General features: G+C 36.7%; 1 protein-coding gene across 11 annotated transcripts in view; it reads right to left on the bottom strand.

Annotated features, from left to right (window-relative positions):
* Positions 1–442: 442 nt before the first annotated feature.
* Positions 443–19,574, bottom strand: part of C15H7orf50 (chromosome 15 C7orf50 homolog) — a 134,249-nt gene continuing 115,117 nt past the window's right edge. For all 11 annotated transcript variants that reach the window (XM_068908442.1, XM_068908437.1, XM_068908441.1 and 8 more), the window contains 2 exons: positions 5,440–5,521; positions 443–923 (listed from right to left, as the gene is read on the bottom strand). In XM_068908442.1, the coding sequence (XP_068764543.1) occupies positions 741–923; positions 5,440–5,521 (265 nt within the window). In that variant the 3' untranslated portion in view covers positions 443–740. The remainder of the gene's footprint in view (positions 924–5,439; positions 5,522–19,574) is intronic.

Raw genomic sequence — 19,574 nt, 5'->3', positions numbered from 1 at the left:
CAGCACTTCTCATCATAGCGTAAGTTTAGGTACAATCAGATGATTTCAATACATATGGTCAAAAGATCTTATCTATTCTCATCTGTACATTATCTGAGTATCTAAACAGTTGCCATGAAGCATTTGAAAACTTTAAAATATAAAAGGAAAACTTAGAGAGCTGACAGTATCTCCAGATCACCGCTTAAAGTACTAATACGCAACTGTGTTATATAACGCATGCTCAACAGACTGAAAATGATCTTTCCCAAATCCAAATGACATGCCTCTACAGCTGAAAAGTGATAGATTACAGCTGGTTGAGCAAGCACTGTACTGTATGTTCATTGCAAAAGCCGCCATTCCTAAAGAACCTCCAGGCTTTCTGTTGGTTGCTTTGGTCTTCTTATTCAGAACTGCAAAGCTCCTCTCATTTAACAGTAACCACATGGAAAGGTGCAGAAAAACTTAACAAGAAAAGCAGTTTATTTTTCGAAAGATACATAATAAGATTGCCCTTAATCAAAATGGCATGTCTACGGCCCGGAGATGATGTTCTGTTTTGACTTCATCACCATTACACATGATAAATAATTGTAATAAGAAGAAAACTATGAGACTATGAGTAGAAAGCCTGAAAATTTAGTATTAAGACTCTTTACGAAAATACGTCTTTATAATTAATTTATAGTATCTGTACGTGACATTCTATCCTTCTCTCCACCAGGAACAGAGACAACCATCACGACACACAAGCACTTTCAGGATAGCAGTTGCAGAACTTGTCGTATGCGCTCACACTTCTCCACCAGGCTTGGATCTTCTGCATCAGAATTGTCAAATTCTTTCATAAGAGCTTCGGCTTTCTGCACAGTTACATCTCGTGCACTGCCTTTAAGTCCCTGTAGATAATCCAGTAAAATGGTGAAATATCCGTCTGGAACCTTTAAGGAAAAAACAAAAAAAGTTTTATTTTTTTCTCTTTCAATATTCCTTCACAATCATGTCAAATGATCACCTGAAAGACAACTATGGGAACGGCATGGGCTTTTGCATCGGCCAATGCCCACCTCTGAATGGAATTGTTTCTTGCCAACGTTGAAGCTGCTGGGACGGTCGGGCCACCATGAGAGGACTGTCATGTGCTCCGACGGGCAACGATTCTGAGAGCAAATTCTAAGCAGATGTGGAAAAGTTGATCAGCAAACGTAAACACTCCCTGAGTACGATCTCGAGCCTTTAAGGGTTGTTGGAAGAAACAAACCACTCACCAAATCCTACTTTTGGATAAATGTAGGCAAACCTTACTAAATTCAAGTGACAATTGCATGCACATGGTTTAAGGAAATAATTTGGCTGGAAGCATCTGAGAAAGCCTAATAGTACTGATTCTCCTCCTCACCCCTGTCCAAAATTATTTGCTAAGATGAAATAGCACCTACTATCAAACAATAGCTTGCGACTTTGATGGAATCCTTGTACAAAGGCATAGAACTGAATTTGAAAAACAAATTCAATTCAGGCATATGGAAATAAATTTTAAATCACATTGACTAAAACCGATAGGCTCTTCCAACCAAACATTTCTAACATTAAAAGCAGTTTAGTCACCTACAACTGCATTACCTCTGCCTTTCTCTTCCTTTCTAATTAGCTAGCAAGAGGTTAAATTTTAGCTTAACTAGTACAACGTACAATTTAAATGACCATCGCATTAAATTTACCTTGGCAATAAGCTAGCAAAGATTTTTGAATGATTTATTTAGTATTTTAAACCATAAACCAATGTATTTTCAATAGTATTAGGCGAACAGATTACAACAGAGCCTATCTAAATTTTATATCGTGTATTTGTGGAACAAGTTTCAGCCAGTAAGAGAATGTTTCTCCTGAGAATCAGGAGATGTTAAAATGACCTTGGCTGGCAAAGATTTTCCTCCATGTTTAATTTCACATATATAACTTTAAAAGGCCTACTCAACATGACTCAAGCTAAACACATACGTAAGTATTTAAAGGACTGCAGGCTAATTGAGGGCTGTTTCAATGCTGCAAAGTATCAACATTTCAGAGAAGACAGAACTTCAATAGATATTTAATTTACAGCTTAGTTCTCCATCACCATTTGGCAGCGTAACTTGGATCACTACAACTTCTATCATTCCCAAAGCAGAGGAAGAAAGAATATTCCAACGCTGCCCAAATCAATCAGGGATATTACAAAGTAGTAAATCAAAAGTAAAGCCTACATTCAGCCTTAGAACTTATATGCTATGGAAAACCTTATGATTCTTCCTAGGAATGCTCTTGAATGATACAGATATAAGAAATACTACTTTTATAGTAACACCACAATTAATTTTATGTGAAGTGTTGCTATAATACGCTAACCAAACACGTTGAGACTTCAAGAAAAACATCCGTATTGTTTGAACCCTTTCTACTCATAGTACACCAGTACTAATAACAGACAAAAAATGTTCGGACACAAACAATTTCAGCCTGACAGCGCTCCTTTAACACAAATACTCAGTATTGGAACATTTCTATGTTCTAAGCCTTAGCCAAATTATCTACATAATTTATGCTTCTCTTTCTCAGACCTCATGATACAGTCATATCTCACTGTGTGGAACTACAGTTATTATTGTATCATTTAAGCAAAGTGCTTAAAGGGGCAATTAAGAGCCTATTCTAAACTTAGAAAGATTACATGTGCAGACAGACATGTAGCTGCCTGAGGCCTATAAGGCATTTAGCGTTCAGCCCCAAGCACAAGTGCTTAAAAATGTCTGAATTTTTTCTTCAGCACAATGATTTATTTTATTTCAGCAATAGCTTACAGAACAGTAACATGTAGACAAGATAGCATTCTATTTTCTCCTCCTAACTTACACATACAATAGGGCCATAGCAACAACTGGACAAGAGGAACACATGAAATATCAGCAAAAGGTAAATGCAATCAAGATTTTAATTCTTAAAATACAGTAATGCAAGAGCTGGAGTTTCAAGGACTCTTGGTGAGGTTTTTACACAAAGGAACACAATCCTTCTCTAAGATCAGCTTTTGGGGAGGCTTGGAATTGGATAGCAAGATCTTTAACCGTGGCTCTGGCAAGTGGAAGCGATGCTTACTGGATCTTTCTTCCTTCCTTCCTTCCTTCCTTTCTTTAAAGCATTTTTTGATCTTTTTCTTGCTTCTCTTTTTTGTTTCTTTTGCTCCCTCACAGACCAACCTTGCATGTGTTCTAACTAGCTAATACGCATAGGAGCTGACTAAAATGGAAGTATCGGAAAGAGAAATGATTGCTGCCAGCTCCTGAACGCTCAGCAGCTATGTGCCATTGTGAAAAAGGAGGAAATGCCAAGTAATAGCAGGAAAAGAACAGCTATCGCTTTTAAATTATACTGTGTAACTCAAAAGGGTTTTCAGCCTTTTCAGATTTGCAGAGGCCCACATATTTTGCAAAGCAAACAGAGGTATCTGCACAAGGAACTTCAGCTTACTGACAACAAGCTTGCTTTTCAGGTCCTAAGAAGCTTCAGAAAAACCCCTCCAGGGGTCTGCAGTCCAGAAGCAGAGGATAACTGACATAGCTATTTTCTAAAGATGCTGTGCCAAATGACTCTAAGATCAACAAATGATCTAGTGTTTATTTTATACAGGATCCTGAAGAAGTATATACGCTCTAGGTGTATAGATTTGGCTCTGTAGCTGTCAGCTAACCAGCAGATGGATTTTAAAGGGACTTTAAAAAAAAGTTAATGTTCTGAAGGACTGTAAAATTTAAAGAACTTCAACCTACTTCTTACAGAAAGAGGCATCTCAGTTTAGGAAACTTAATGTACCCCTAGGCATGGCCTTTCAGTAGGCATCCAAGTCACATCAAAAGATCAAAGATGTGGCTTAGGAAGGAAAGAAACTGATGTCTCCTTTTGTATTTTAGTCATGTTCGGATATCCGACAAATTTTACTCTGTAATGGGCAGGAAGTTGGATTTGGGTACACAAACATATTCAAAAGAAGCTGCTCTGCCCTCACTGCAGTCCTGACAAGGAAGACTTTATCACATACTTAATTATAAGCACTTGAGTAGTTCTGGCAGCTTTACTGAATCTGAATGCAGATGTTAATCATTATTTAATGTTCATATTCAATGTATCTCACACTATTAAACAATAAAAGATATGTGAATATAAATAAATCACCATGCTCTCAGTAGATCAAAAAAAATCTAGAAAGGAAGGTTTTCATTTCAGTGTTGAGAAATACAAAATTAAGCCATGTCTTGATACATAAATCCACTGAAAATGAATGCTAGTTTGAGTTAATTATTTCCCAGTATATTTCAATACAACCCCCTAAGGTAAACAGGTAAAAAAGCAACAAAATCATTTTGGTTGTGAACCAATTTCTAGGTAGCTTTGAAGAGCATTTTTCATTTTTAAAGGTTGATACAGACTTTTAAAGAAAAAACAAAACAAAAGACAGTGCAAACAATCTATGTACCTACAATCAGATTTGTATTCTGTGACTAATCTTCTCAAAGTATTACACTGTGTGGATATTTTTGCCTTCATGAAACTCTGGTTTAATTATATGGTTCTCTAAACATATTTCTAATCATAAAGGTAACACCATATGTCAGGTAGTTAGCTTAAGAGATGCATAATAACTTGAGTCAGAAAGATTCTTACACTGAAATGTTTAGACACAAAAAAAATAATCAGCAAAAACTGACTGAATGTCAACTAAATGTATCAATAAATGAGCCACCGTGCAAATGGCTAGATCGTTTGTTCTACTATGCAACAAAAGGAATGATCCAAAACCCTCCATTCAATACCATGAAGGTCAGACATTTACTGGAAATTTAGTCTATGTTGTTTTCCGAGTTACGAAATCAATGGATTTCAGTAATGATGCCAGTCTAGCTTCCGGTTTTACTTTATGCATTTAACATCATCATACGGTTTCATTTATATTTTAATGAGAAAACTATTTTACCATCTTGACAATATGGCGATACATCTTGCATAGAGCCAGAGAGATCTGAAGCAACACGAGCTGCCCAAGAACTCAGAATTGTGGTTTATAGCACTGGATTACAAATTCAGAAATTCAAATTAAGGATACCACTCATATATATTCTCAGGAAGCTCCAGATTTATATTTGACATAGGTTGTCTCCGTTTATATTTGACATTTAACAAGTATAAGAATCTCGGATACACAGAAGACAGATCATCCCTCAAAATTAAAAGATTAACTACCAACAATTAATATGACTCATTATTTTAGTTTAAAAATATAGTAACTGATTTATAAATTATTAAAAACAATTAGAAAGGTATGAGGCTAACACTAGCAACTTTTGGTTAATAAAGACTAGCTGTAACTAACGCATAAAACTTTATATCGCCACTGATCTGAGCAAAAATAGTGTTAATACAAACCTTCTCTTTGTCATACATGTGCAAAAGAAGCCAGGTTTGTCTTGTCTTTTGAAATTTCCATTCTTCTGGTTTTTCAGACCAGCTGTGGTAAATTAAAGAAGAAAAAAACATGGCTTAAATAAAATAGTCTGATCAAAATATTCATTACCCATTAAATATTTCATATAATGACTCCAACAGCATCATATGCAGTACTCGGAGTTCCCCAACACTGTGTTAAACAGGTATTAGCACATACGTTGTACTAGTGGCAAAAAAGAAGTAGGAGAAGACTACTCTTTTTTTCACACAAAAAGAAAGTTAGTATTTCCCAATTATCTTAAATTCTAAGAAATGAAACACTCTCTAAAGGACTAGAGGGAGAGACTCATGCTAGAGCACTCATCTCACCCACGGTTAAAACACACTTTGGGACAGGAAATAAAATGTGAGACCTCAGCTCGGCCTCCCCCACTACAGATAAACTGCTGACTACTACAGAGCACAGAAAATTCATTTTTCAGGAGCATTTGTTTTAAGGTTTGGATTTGTCTCACGGTGCAACTTAAATGTTGAAGTTCACTGGATAGAAAATGTTTTATGCTCACTCTCCCCGGACCAACATTTAGGTCAAAACTTCAGGCTGCTTCAATACATAGAACACATAATTAACATCTGCAAATGTTCTTTGACTGGTCTTGAAACACATTTTAAACATGCAAAATTGTAGCTGGGTTAAAATGGCAAATTTGCATATAACATGAACAGAATTTGAAAGCCGGTATATTTTGTTTTAAATGAAGAAAGGGACAAACATAGTTAGTTATATAAACAAAAGAGCAAACTAACAAATCTCACTCTAAAATAAATAGGTTTTTTTTTTTTATCTGAAAGAATATGCATTAAAAAATAGCACCTTAACATGTACAAAATCAGCCAAAATACTGAAATATTATTTAAACACCCCAACAGAAAGTATGAGGAGAAAAAAACTTCACATTTTATACTTATTTGATTTTCCTCTAAAGAAAAATAAGTCTCCAGAGAGTAGGATGCAAGATGTCTTTAATGTTCCAGCTTGTTTTACACAGCAACAGAGAGCACAGAAATCAATTGAAAAGCCAGCTGGGTATGAGAATTAGCATTGTTTAAACATTGTCAAGTCTAGTAAAGCAAAAGAGTCCTCATAATCAGTGAAGGCTGTACCAGCAAATACATTGTTCAGTCAATTCAATGAAATAGAACGAACATGACTGCAAATTTGTACAGAAGGCTAACACAGCAGCCTCTGCAGCAAACCTAAAAGAAAAAAATTGTTTTCTTAACAACTGAGGATAAGAAAAAGCCAGCAACAATCTATTACGGTTATCACTAGGCAAATTCAATTAAAAACCTCTGTAGCCAAAATGTAAGGTAAAAATCAGACAAATAATAGTAAACCAGGAAAGAGACAGACATTAATAACCAGAATATATAATATTTTACGCAATCCAAGATAAATCCACAAATAAACTGATTAAGAAATCTCTTTCGGGGCATTTACAATAAATAGGGGAAAAGACTGGAAAACAAATATTGCACAAAAGTAAGAGCCCAAAAGCTGATTGCCAAAAGTTATAGAATCAAATAAAAAAATAACGTCTCTCTCCTGCCACCATCACCAATCTGGAAACCAAAAAACTTGCAAGCTAATGTCATTCAGCCTTTGGTGTCACTTGACTGCACAGCAGGGTGACGGCTGCACAACAATGACTATCAAGAGTACAAAACTTGTAATGTGAGGAACCTATGGTGAACGAGGGAAAAAAGGGCCTTTCTTGTTGGCAGTTTGTGGGGCAAGACACTTGCTCATTTGTATGCAATTTCTCTGTATGCTGGAGAGAAACGTCGTAGCTGCCTGCTGAGAGACTGGAACTTCTGCAGGAAGTGTCTTACCTTCCATTAATCCTTTAAAAAACAGAAGGATGGTGCTTGCTGTTAAAAGAAACCTATTCTTTTGTTAGCGTCTTCCTTCCAAACAGTTACATGAAAGTTATTATAGGAAATGCTGTATCTTTGCACAGCAGGAGTAAGAAGGTAAGTCTAAAATTCTTTTTTACATTAGATAAGCATGGGAACAGAGTTTATATTACAATTTTTGCAATGTGACAAGAACAAGCTGAATGACAGATCTGAGTTCTCATCCTGTGAAGACTGTTCCTCTTCCGATGAAAACCTTTAACATATGTTTTTATTTCTGTAAGCTATACAATTTACTTACACATTTGCAATTTATATTCATTGGTTAGATACACCACATGACACTTTGTATATCTTACTCTGTTAATTTTTTGTTTCTATCACTTACAGCATCACCTGAGTATTGTTAAACATTGAAAAATACACCCTAATTTCACTAATCTCCTATAAAGCAGTATGATGCTAAAGTATCTTTATTACCTAGTTTATAAAAAACTGAGACTAACAAATGAGTGTGCCATAAGGTTAATTGCTCTTCTTAGTGTATTACCAAAACCATATGCTCTCTCTCATATATTAAGGCAAAACAATATACTCATGTACCTAAGATCCTACATTTACTTTCATTTTAGGGAATCCTCTTATAGCACCAAAAACTGTTTCAGCTAGTTTTCTAGAAAGGTTTCTCTCTGTGTACACCATAATCATTCATCTAGACAACAAATACTTTAACATAGTCAACAGCAGAAACTACATTCGTGCCCATTATACCACAAGAATGCCTCAGGAACCTTTTCTTTTGGTTTGTACTCTGGCCTACTAGAATCAAATGCTAAATGCATATGAAAGAAAAGTAGCACTTTCCCATAGTCAACTATGCAAACTCACATTTTCAGAACATGTATGCACTCATCCCTAAGTTTTTAACCGGTATTCTCCGCATGGCTCCATCAATTCCTGTTTCTTGCCTCCCCCTGCTTCCCCTCTCTGGGTAAGCTCTTGACCTTGTTTCCTATCAAACCGTGGCCAAAACATCCATGATAATGGATGCACAACCTTCATGACAGATAATGCAGCAGTTGTTCCCTGTAATTGGACCCACCAACAATTATTAAAGTTTTCCACCGATCCCTATGACTGTTAGCGTTTTAAAACCTATGGAAAGTATCACTATATGACAAAGTGAGAGCGGTACCTCCTTGTGTTAGAATGAGATAATTAGTACATTTTTATAAATGTCCTACTTTTAAACTACAAAAGTTGGAGCTTTGTAACACGAGAGGTCCATGTTTGCTGTTTGTATGCCGATAAGCTTCCTTGACATACTGTAGTAGTAGGAAAGGATTTTCCCTTGAGTGATTAAATATACAGTGTAAGACCAACTACGTTATAGTAATAAACCTTTTTAAATAGACAATCAAAGCCTCTTTCACAGCTTGAATTAATTTAGTAGCCTTCAGAAGCATCTATGTCCACATCGAATATAAACTATGACATTGGATGAAAAATATACATTTAAAACATGTATTTTTCCACTATGCCTAGGGCTAATTTTCAATATATTGTACAAACACTAATTGCTTTCTTTACACAGTTATTGTTTGAATCTTTCTTATGAGCTCTAGCTCATTGAAAAACACATTGGTTGACTTTAGTTAAAGAGAACTTTTATGTTTGCACAAATGATGTTCCTCAACAGCTTTGTAATCGAAGATATAGAGGAAATGAATCAAATGAAGCAAGTGGCCTAGAGAATTTTATATTTGGGCTTTTTTTTTTTTTTTTTTTCTCCTGCATGGACAGTCTATATTGTAGGAACACTGCTCAAGCTTCTCAGCGGTCTATCTCATACATGAATTTCAGCCCATACATTAAACTAATCTTACACAAACCTCTCTCTTACACAAATTTATTCCCAAAACATGGTTGAGTTGTATCATCTCCACGGTTCGAAACAGGTGTAATACGCTCTTAAAACGCTTAACCATGTCCCTTATCAATATGTTGACAGAAAAGAGGTCATTTTTGGAGTAGTGTTAGCATAAGTAGGCAAACAGAAGAAAACTGACAGAGTGCAGGGCAGAGCACTTGCTGAGATATCCTAGTGGAAAGACAGGGAGAAGGGAAAGCAGTCAAATTGGTTCCAGAAACACATTAAGAGAAAAATATTATTGTTACAAATTGGATTCAGGAAGACAATAATGTATCTGTTTAGACTACTGCCCAGGAGAAAATGCTATGAAGTTGCCATAATTATTAAATAAAACCCTATGTATAGACAAGAACTATGCTGAGAACCAGTCATTTTACTCCTTCAAATCAACTGAAAAGATTTTTGGATAGGAGACACGTCTCAAGAAACCAAAAAGAATGAAAGACAAGTGACTGCTAATGACCAAGAACGTGCCTGAGAGCACTATTTCCTGTCAAATGCAAAGAATTCCAGCCAGAACACTGCACCCCATCCAATTTTGTGCCATTTACTGTCCATCACAGCTTCTGATACATCTTCCAGAATGGGCACCTGTCTCAGGTAAAGCTGATTGTGGCACAGAGTGTAGATTTTTCCAGAGCACAGCTCAGGATTAGTACCAAGGAAATCACTTGAAAGGTTTCTCCAGCCCTAAGGACCAGGTCCCAGTGGAACCACCTCTTCCACTCTTGTGATTTATCCACGAGGACCCTCATGTCTTTCTCTTGACAGCTTCACTGAATTGTACAAGGAGGAATGGACCAATGGATCTGTTCATTACACCATATTCAAAGCTACATTGAAAAGATACGTTGGAACTGTTAAAAACAGCACACTGCAACACTATACAAAAATTATTACATTCTTCCCACTCCATTTACCTAGATACTTTTCCATTTTTATACACTCAGTTATTCTTTCTAGTGAAATTTGTCTTTAACAATCACCTATGTTCTTCTAAGTGTCCTACATGGAAGGGTGAACAGAAGTGAGGGCACTTGGTTAAGGCTTGCAGGAATCAGGTTAAGCATTTTGCTCTCTCAGAGCTCTGCAAACTGTGCAAACCATATCATTTCTGTGCTCAGTTCCCTATCTGTAAAGTGTGGATAACAGGTGTCTCTTCAATAAAGAACAACTATACTTTAAACAATTCCCTTAAAGCTACTAAAAAGCTTGTTTAAACACTTAGCATTCAAGTGATTAGCTCTAATATTTCACAATACAATCTATACAACAGGACAGGCTTAAAATACCATATGCTTATTTTTTAAGGCAAGGTAAACGCACTTATAAGGCATGAATTTGGGAACTGCGTATCTGAGAATATTATTTATCAAGTCAGCCCAATGGTAACTGCTATGCTACACACGGCCAATACGTGAGCAAGGGATTCTGGAAAGCCAAAGAGGCTCCATGAAATTGCTGGAAGCAGTGTGAAGGGAGCAGAAATTTGGCATTTTGTCTCATTCTCGTGGGAGAAGAGCCATTTTTCAGATGGAGGTTTTATATAGACACATAAAAATATATATGTATACTGATGGAAATTTTATATATGCCCTGTAATGCATATAATGCATCAGGAATAATATTTTTTTGTCCAGTCATAACACATACAATTATTTAAAGCAGAATGTACAAGTATTTATTTTTATTGTGGACATTTAGTCTTTCTTCTATTACTTTCAGGGCATTTAAAATCCATTTCTTTTGATAAGATTTTTAAAATTACTTTCCTTGCCAACACCAAATACATGTATCCACAACAACCAAAAGCAGCATTGTCAGAAACTAATCCCCGGGATCTGACAGGAGGTGCTTGGGAACACCTATACGCTGCAGGCTGAGAAAGCTAGCTTGCAGTATGCACCAATATCATACATGAGATAAAGAGGAAACCTCATTTCGTGTGTGTGATGCTGATTTTTCTCATTTGGAAAAAATATCCAAAATATAAATTCCAAAGTGATTTCTAAAGATGTGACTGGAACGGTTGTAGCTAAAATCACAGACACACTCCTCTTTGACGACAGTCAAGAGGGAGATGTAAGAGAGTCATATCCTTTAGTCTTAGCTGTGATTTTCTCACATTATGGATGATTCTGTTTATCTCCCAATTCCCATTCCTAGGAAAGTTAGTGTATTTACATTGATACTCCCAAATCCAGTCTAGAAGCTAATTAAATTACAACTCAGTTAAAGATTTTCCTGGAAGAGGAGACACTGACGAAGATCTTTTGCCAGAAAAAAACTTTCTAAAATTGTCAACAGATTTTAGAATCAGTGCCACATTTTTGGTAGAACAGCTATTCTGGCACCATTTCTCGATCTGTGGTTTAAAAACAATTTTTCAATATATTCTTCCATCTGGTTTAGACATAGGATAACGACTAAAGACTTGTGAAAAGGCAGGAGGAAAAAAGCTTGTAATTTTTTTTAGTTTAGGGAGCAAGCACAAAAGAATAAAGGAAGAAACATCCTAATTTTTCGTATCTAGTTTTTGCCTGATGTCCAACACAAAGACAGATTGTATGTGTACAGGAAAGCAAACAGGCCATAGAATTTTCTTAGAAAGTATTTATAAAGCACACGGAAAGGGCCTACATGCCTTAAAGCAAAAGTATGATTAAATCTACATAAAATGTTTATCACGGCATATCTTTCATTATGTGTACTTTTATCACTTGCCATTATTTGTAACACTTTATATTATGTTTCCATCCCGAAACTTCAGCCAAGATAGAAATTCCCCTCCTCCCTCACTATAGGCACTGTTCAAATGCAACATGAGACATTTTCTTGAAGTGCTCAGAGTATAAACAGATGAGACAGATGGTAAGTGGAAAGGAAAGTTCACCCAGAAAATTTTAACAATGGCTCAAAATCATACAGCGGGTCATCAGTAGGGCTTATATCTCTTACATATGGTACAATGAATGTAGGGCATCTTAGTGGGATTCAACCTGTCTACACTTCATAGCCTCAAACTTATCTGCAACTGCCACCAGCATTCCACTGGGAAAAAACTTTCTATTTTCTGTTTAATTCCTTTTCTAGCACAATTATTTAATCACTGCTCTCTGTAGTAGCCTGTCTGCAACAAAACTACATTTTGATCTGAAAATATATATAGCACTAACAATGCTGTTTTTTCCAGTAGTAATGAAGAGGTCATTAGTAGGCTTGAAAAAGCAAAGCTAATATATATTATGCTAAATATGCTTTTTGTTTCACATGCACTTATAAAAAGAAGAGAAAGAGAGCATTTAACTGTCACAGGAGAAGAAGAAAAAAAAATGAAATTTCAGCGCTTCAGATCCAATCTGTTCTGCTCCTGCAACGAATATGCTACTATGTGCTACCCCAGTGTTGTGCTGAAGTCCCATCTCCTCTCCAGATGTCCATCTTTCCTTGCGCTTAATTCTCGTCAGACCAATGGCCAGACCAGTAGTAAGGGAAAGGAAAAATGAAAACTGTTTTGCCTCCCGCCCATGAAGAACGTCTTGGGGGGTATGAAGAGGTAAAGAGGGCCCCATAGTCTGTATGAAAATCATGTACAAGCCAGCTGCAAGTAAAATCGTTTACAAACGTTGGCAGCAGTCCATTTATATAAACACTTTCTGATGATCAGATGAGGGATATGCTACCAGACCCAGGAAAAGTAAATAAGGTCATTTCTCTTCTCCTCTGTCTTACCACATAATGTCCAACTGTGGTACAGAATACGCCTGCCAGGGCATGGATTCAGCTTCCTTGCAACTAGTAGCTCATTTGCACCACCTTTTTAATTTTTAAATCAGCCTTTACAACTTTTAAAGACTTTTCCTCCTAGCTGCTCAAAGAAGAGAAGAATAATACAAAAGGTTAAATATTTAAGAACAAATGACAAAGATTCCTTTTAAAAACTAATTGTTTTGCCTGATGTTCCAGGCATTCAACCATTACATCGTTTATCTTCTTTCATTTGACTGTTTAAAGAACTTAAATCTACATATCCTTCATCAATAGCTCTTTTACATCTTTAAGTATTATGCCCAGTAAGAGAATTACATAGCATTTTTGGAAGGATAAATTAAAACATCTATGAACTTGATCAAAGGAGGGATTTGAGGAGCACACAGATTGCAATCAGTCTGAAAGCACTCCTTGTGAGTCTGTAACTCCTGATTGCTGAGAGAAGATTAGGTTCTGTGGTGGTTTCAGCTAGAGCAAATAATCACTGGATTTTACTGCTCACCAGGATGTGCAATGCAAGCCCTCTCAAGCTAGATCTAAATGATTCAATTTCATTGCTCAGTGCTGCAAATCTACAACAATAACACTTAGACATGTGTATACTGTTAGAAGAGCATTAACCTAAAATTGCTCCAGCTGTCCAAGCGAAAAATTCTATATTTTCAGCAGCGCTGGGTCAGATTGATAATAGCCATACTTAGAATATAACACTGTCATTAAAAAGAGAATTAGACAAGGTACAAAAAAGCTGCTATGGGAAGTCAGATATTTAATAATATAATAATAAAAGTTTGTGTAATTATTTAAGGCCTATGTCCTTACCGGTTAAGCTAGAGATGTTCTTTAAAAAATTACTTTTGGCTTTTAATAAGAAAATACCAGAAATATAAGGAAGTGTCATGGTTTTCAAAATAGTGATGCTGAAGGAAAACGCTAGAAGAGAAACCAACTTCACATGAAAACTCATCAGTGAAAGTTTTTGATATGGGATGAAGAATTGAGCATTTGGAGAAAGATCTGAAGATTGAAGCTCTTGGCCGATTTTGCTTTGAGGCAGTCAGGATGCCAAAGCATCAATTTATTGCTTAAATATTGAGTTGAAAGTTTGTATTACATAGTTGTTATTCATGTGCTATTTTAAGGAGCCCTGAAGGTATAAAGTGAGGCAGGCACCCTGTGAAGGTGTCTAATCCAGCTGAGCCTCTGATCAGCAACACTGCTGAAAATATGGTGCTTTTCTGTAACCACATGTTTTTAATAGAACTTCAGGTTGGGTGTTTCTGCACTGTTTCTACCTTTGCGAAGACTAAAGGACTTCTCTAGCCAACAGGATCAGAAATACTCCTCTGCATTTCCAAACTGCAAATAAGGGTTGGTATCTGCTCTTTTTACTCATACATTTGTCAGGCCACACGTTAACATGCACCAGAGTAACATTTGACTGGAACGTGAGAAAGCAATGCTCTTATTACGTTAACCTGACGCCTGTGTTTGCCAAATGCCTACCTGCATTAAGTCCCAGCACCATGAAAACTCTTCCTTTCTGACTTTTAGCATCCAGGACACCTGGTCCCAGTGTCCTCTTCTCTTTCCTTCCTCTTGCAGGGAGCCTGACTGGCCTTTTTTCCTCTACTCAGCTCGGAGGCGGGGGAGAGAGAGTAGATAGAAACTACTTTCAGTACACCCCCTGGACAGTGCCTCTCGACAAGATTCAGTCTGATCCCTGCCGACTCCCCAGCAGGGCTTCGCTTCCTGTATCCCTGACGCAAAGCAGCGGCTTGGCCTGCAGAGTGTGGTCTCTGTGAAACCGAGGGGTGCAATGGGAGCAGCCCATCTACTGTGATTTGGAGGGTGGTCAGGTAGACTAGGTCTAGCAGCACGTGTCAAGGAGGAGTTCCTGTGTCCTCTCCTTATTTGACATATGGGGCTACTGAGGCTGATACATAGCTGGCCTTAAATCAGCCCCATACATCGTGTTGTCTAGAAGGTCTAGCTGAAGCCTCCAGGACAGGAGGAATCCATCCCTCAACGGGAGGCTGAACCTAAAGCCTAAGTTTTAGGACTGCCTCCCCCTTTTTCTACAGAGCTGGCCCGTTCTGCTGACAATACTCTGTAGGCACATACAAGAAATCATGGACTGTAGGATACCCATCTACTTATGTCAGTTCTCCTAGGACAGTATCGAATAACAGATATCTATCAATTTGGATTCCAGCCCTAGATGTGCTCTTGCAGAAATTAAGTTTTTGGGCTTTTTTGTTTGTTTTCAGTAGGGTCAAGTATTTTTATGGCTAGCTAATTACACATACCTTTTACATAGTTTATTTAGAGTAAAAAAGTCCATATTTTTAATATCCTAATACAATAAAATCCATGGGGCATAAAAGTAAAAATTTCACACATATATACTACTACCAAAAAATCTTTCTCTCTCTTCTTTGTGCGTATGTGCAGCCCTCTTCAAATTACCCGTCAAACAGATGGCTTTTACAGTGTACCTGGAAGGATACCAGATTTGGGGTTGCTCTGGACCAACAGCAGGAGCATACATAGAGGCTTTCAGAAAAATCACCTGCCAGCCATCTCCGTCATCTTTACATCCCAGTTTTGAGATCCCACAGCTGTGTTCAGCAGGAAGTACGGCAGAGGCAGAGAAAGCGTTGCAGATCCCTGGCCATTTGGAAAGCCTGTTATAGCCAACACCTTACAGAATAATTTACTCTTCTTTTTGCAGAGAGTTTTAAAAAGGGACAAGCAAACAAAAATATTAAGATCAACCTAAAAGTGTATGGCAATTGACAGCCCCCTCAGATTTTCTTGATTTAGCTGATATTTTCAGGTACCTCTCACTGCACGGTAAAATCCACCCTTGCATGATAGTATTCAGGACACTATCAGATTCTCCACTTCTAATATCCTGTGACGTATATAGTGTTACTAAGATTTCAAGTAATCTGTGCTTAGAGAAACTGATCTGCCAATTACTGCTTCCTGCAGATGGCTCTCATTTCAATTTAATTTTATTCATATAAAAGTAATTACTGATACCTTTTTGAGCACTGTCATATTTATAAAAGCGTGAAGCAGGAGACGAGTTTTATTAAGGATTCAATTTTATTATTTCAAAAATATTGCTTGTTACTTTAACTCTGGTTGGGAAGCCTTGACGGCTCCCTGGAGCTAATTGATTAATAATCATTGCCAACTGCATTTTAAATTTTAATTTTGGCTTTGGCTGACTAGCCTAAAAGATTCCCTAGAGCTACAAAACTACTCTCCTCTGTATTTTGAATATTTGGGCTTTGGATGAATACTTTAAATGTGTTTGAGGAAGTGAGCAGGCGTGTTAATTCTTATAGATTTAAGTTTTTGACAAAGAGAAAACATGAAACTATCCTTCTGCATTTCTGCCATCTCAGGAGTATCATCTGCACGGCAGAAGATGGGTGAGCAGAGAATGCCTTTTCCTAAATCCAGAAGATGAGTTAAGTGTGAAATGCCTGGGCTCTGTGCCAGGCATCAGGCAAGATGTTTCAAGAGCCGCTGGAGAGCAGGCTTCAGAGAATGGGATGAAGAGCCATGTTTCATACTCCCTGAATAAACATTCATTGCAAACGACATTTTATTCAGATGAAATAAATAATCTTTGCAATCTGCTACTAGTTAAAAAATACCAATAGGTAGTTTGTTATAGTAATGCTCTCTCACATGTGAAATGGGTCACCTTAATTATTCTTTTCAACCTGTATAAAGGATAGTGCACAAATTTCCCTCAAGACCAATGGAAAAGATCAAAGTGATTGTGTGAAGCGCTGAGCACTCACAAATTCAGTGAGAAATGAAGGTGCCTAGTTACTGCCAGGATTAGGTCCTGAAGTAGACTGGCCTCTTACTAAGGACTTTTGCTTCTGAATCTCTCTAATATATCTTACAAGGTTACTAAAAGTCATTTCAGGTGAAAAAAATATTAGAGCTGCTTAATCATTTAATTAGATGTAAACCCTTCTGTATAACAATACGGACAGATGAAAGCTGGCTCTCAGCTTGAACTATCTAATTACTACATTTAATAAACTGTTAAGAAAATTCATTTTTACTAAATTTTATTTTGCTGGAAATGAGAGTCATTAAGAAAGGATGCATTAAATTTTCTTAATTAGGTTTGCAAATAAAGAAGTTATTTTACAGGAAAGAGAATCCGTCAAAGAAACCTGAACTATTTTTACTTCAATGTTTATGGGCTTAACACCTGTAATCTAGTTTTCCCCATCTGAGGCAGCACTTCACAATACCATGGTTAATTACTGCTAATACAATTTATAGCTCTGACAACTTAGTTGAGAAGATTTATGAGAAGCCTTAAAATCCTACTGAAAATTTTATAAATAAAAGTAAACTAAGGTCTGAAAAAAAAAGCATTTATCCAGGGTGAATGGAAAGCCTCCTCAGGCACATGAGAACAAGAGATCCTGAGAGTCATCAATCCTGTTTGATACAAAGATCTCACTTATACAAGAGAAAAATCATATACATGCGACTGAGAATAAAAGTCCTTTCTTCAAGCCGCAGCTGGTCAACTCTGGAATTTTTGTTCCTAGTCTTATCAAGCAGCAGCAGATTGGAATAAAGCTATTCTGGTCATTTGCAGTAACACTACTAAGGACCAAGACTAAGGTGAACAACAATAAACCTTTAAGATTAGGTTGATATTACAATGTTGCTGCTATGAAAAGTATTGGGAAACTGTGACTACAACATCCAGACCATTGGAGACAGAAAGCGCTCTCTCAAAGTAGCCTTATGGTTTGGAATATTAACCTGCAAGTTGCTTGGCAACCTAAAAATTAGTATAGAAGTTAGTGGCCTCTAAGAACGTCTCAAGATAGCACCACAGAAAAAACTCATTCAAGTGCCTCTTTCAGAATTAGGAATTGAGAAAAATTCTACAGGTCTGTTGAGACCAGACTTTGGTATAGGGCCCAAAAAACCAGACTGTGTTCAGATGAGAGGAAAGCTATGTCTAGTTTCCCCCATGTCACTTAGATGAAAGGACCTTTGGATAGTGCAAGGGCACTATCCAAAAGTTGGTGAATCAAAGACTTAATCATTGTTTAACTTGTCCATCTGAAAAACGGGGCAATACAGCAATGTTTCAAAGACTGTCGTAACCAGAGTGAATAAATTAGTGTCAAAGTTTTTTTTATTTTGTCAAAATACAGTAATGTTATGCTAGCATTAAAGGTACTACAAAAAAGCAAATTTCCATTACTATGACCGGAGAAGATAGAGAAGATACTTTAAAAAAAAATACATTTAAGGATGGGTATGGTTAGCTGATTTCTTTTTCAGCAGATCCTGTAAATGATAGATGTAATTTCAAAAGGATTTGAAAATTCATGTTAATGATGCTATTAAATATAACATTTCCCCATGAGACTGTTTGAACCAAATGCCCAAGTAAATATTTTGACAGCTTTGCTTCACACTGAAAAAAGAGAAGAAAAGAGACAGAAGGTTTCAAAGTAAATCACTCTTCAGCTTTTACTCAAATATGCTTTCAGATGTGTACTTGTGACCTTCTATAAAATTAATTCAAAGATTTAGAAAGATGAATGATTTGATTTGGAGCTGTAAAGCAGGATTACAGTTTCTTATTCTCCATCTCCCTTTTTGTAACATTTAGTGACCATTTATGGTTATGGAAATTACAAGAAAAAAATCTCTTTCCTCTGCCATAAACTAAATAGTACGAAGAGCAGATTTAGCAAGAGGCAACAGCTACTGATTCTCAGTGACAACAGCTTAGCATGGACATGCGCTTCCCTTGCTTTCTCCTCTTAAGCCATGCATTAGTGCTAAGCAAATGGATTAGAGAGCTACTCCCAAACTACTCCATGTAAGAGACAGAAAGGTTTTTATCTAGAATAATATTTATGGCTAAATACTAAAAGGTTTCATTCAGGGAAAGTCTTGTGAGTCTGGTTGCTTTTCCCAAGCTAAGTGGAATGAGTTGAATCATGAGCATTTACTACTTTGACTGGAAAATCATGTAATGGTTTTGGTTTCCTACTCCCAAATGAGTTCAAAACAGCACAGAAATATCTGCAACATCTAAGAACTTCTGCTTATAACTAAGCTCAAAATCTTAAAACTCAACATTTCAGAACCTTCAAAACAATCATGTTTTGTCTCTAGAAATCAGAGTTGCTTACATAGCAAGCTAGAAATGGCAGAATACATCCGAAAATATTTGTAAGCACCTGGTTCTTCAAAATGCTAAAACTTGATATATCCGTATGGAGAGGACTTGTTAGAAATGACTGAAACTATATATAAAAAAGCAAATCTGCCTATCTGAAAGGATTTCCAGCATAGCATTCTAGATATCCAGAATATATTCATACGGTTCAAGTTTTTCACAGGAATTCCTGATAAAAATAGCTAAGACTGGCACTGAGCTAGTTAAAGTTGTTTTTTCTTAATTTTGATCACT

This window comes from Struthio camelus, chromosome 15, assembly GCF_040807025.1.
Source record: "Struthio camelus isolate bStrCam1 chromosome 15, bStrCam1.hap1, whole genome shotgun sequence".
NCBI classification, from domain to species: Eukaryota; Metazoa; Chordata; class Aves; order Struthioniformes; family Struthionidae; genus Struthio; species Struthio camelus.
This window is presented reverse-complemented; position numbering and strand designations above follow the sequence as displayed.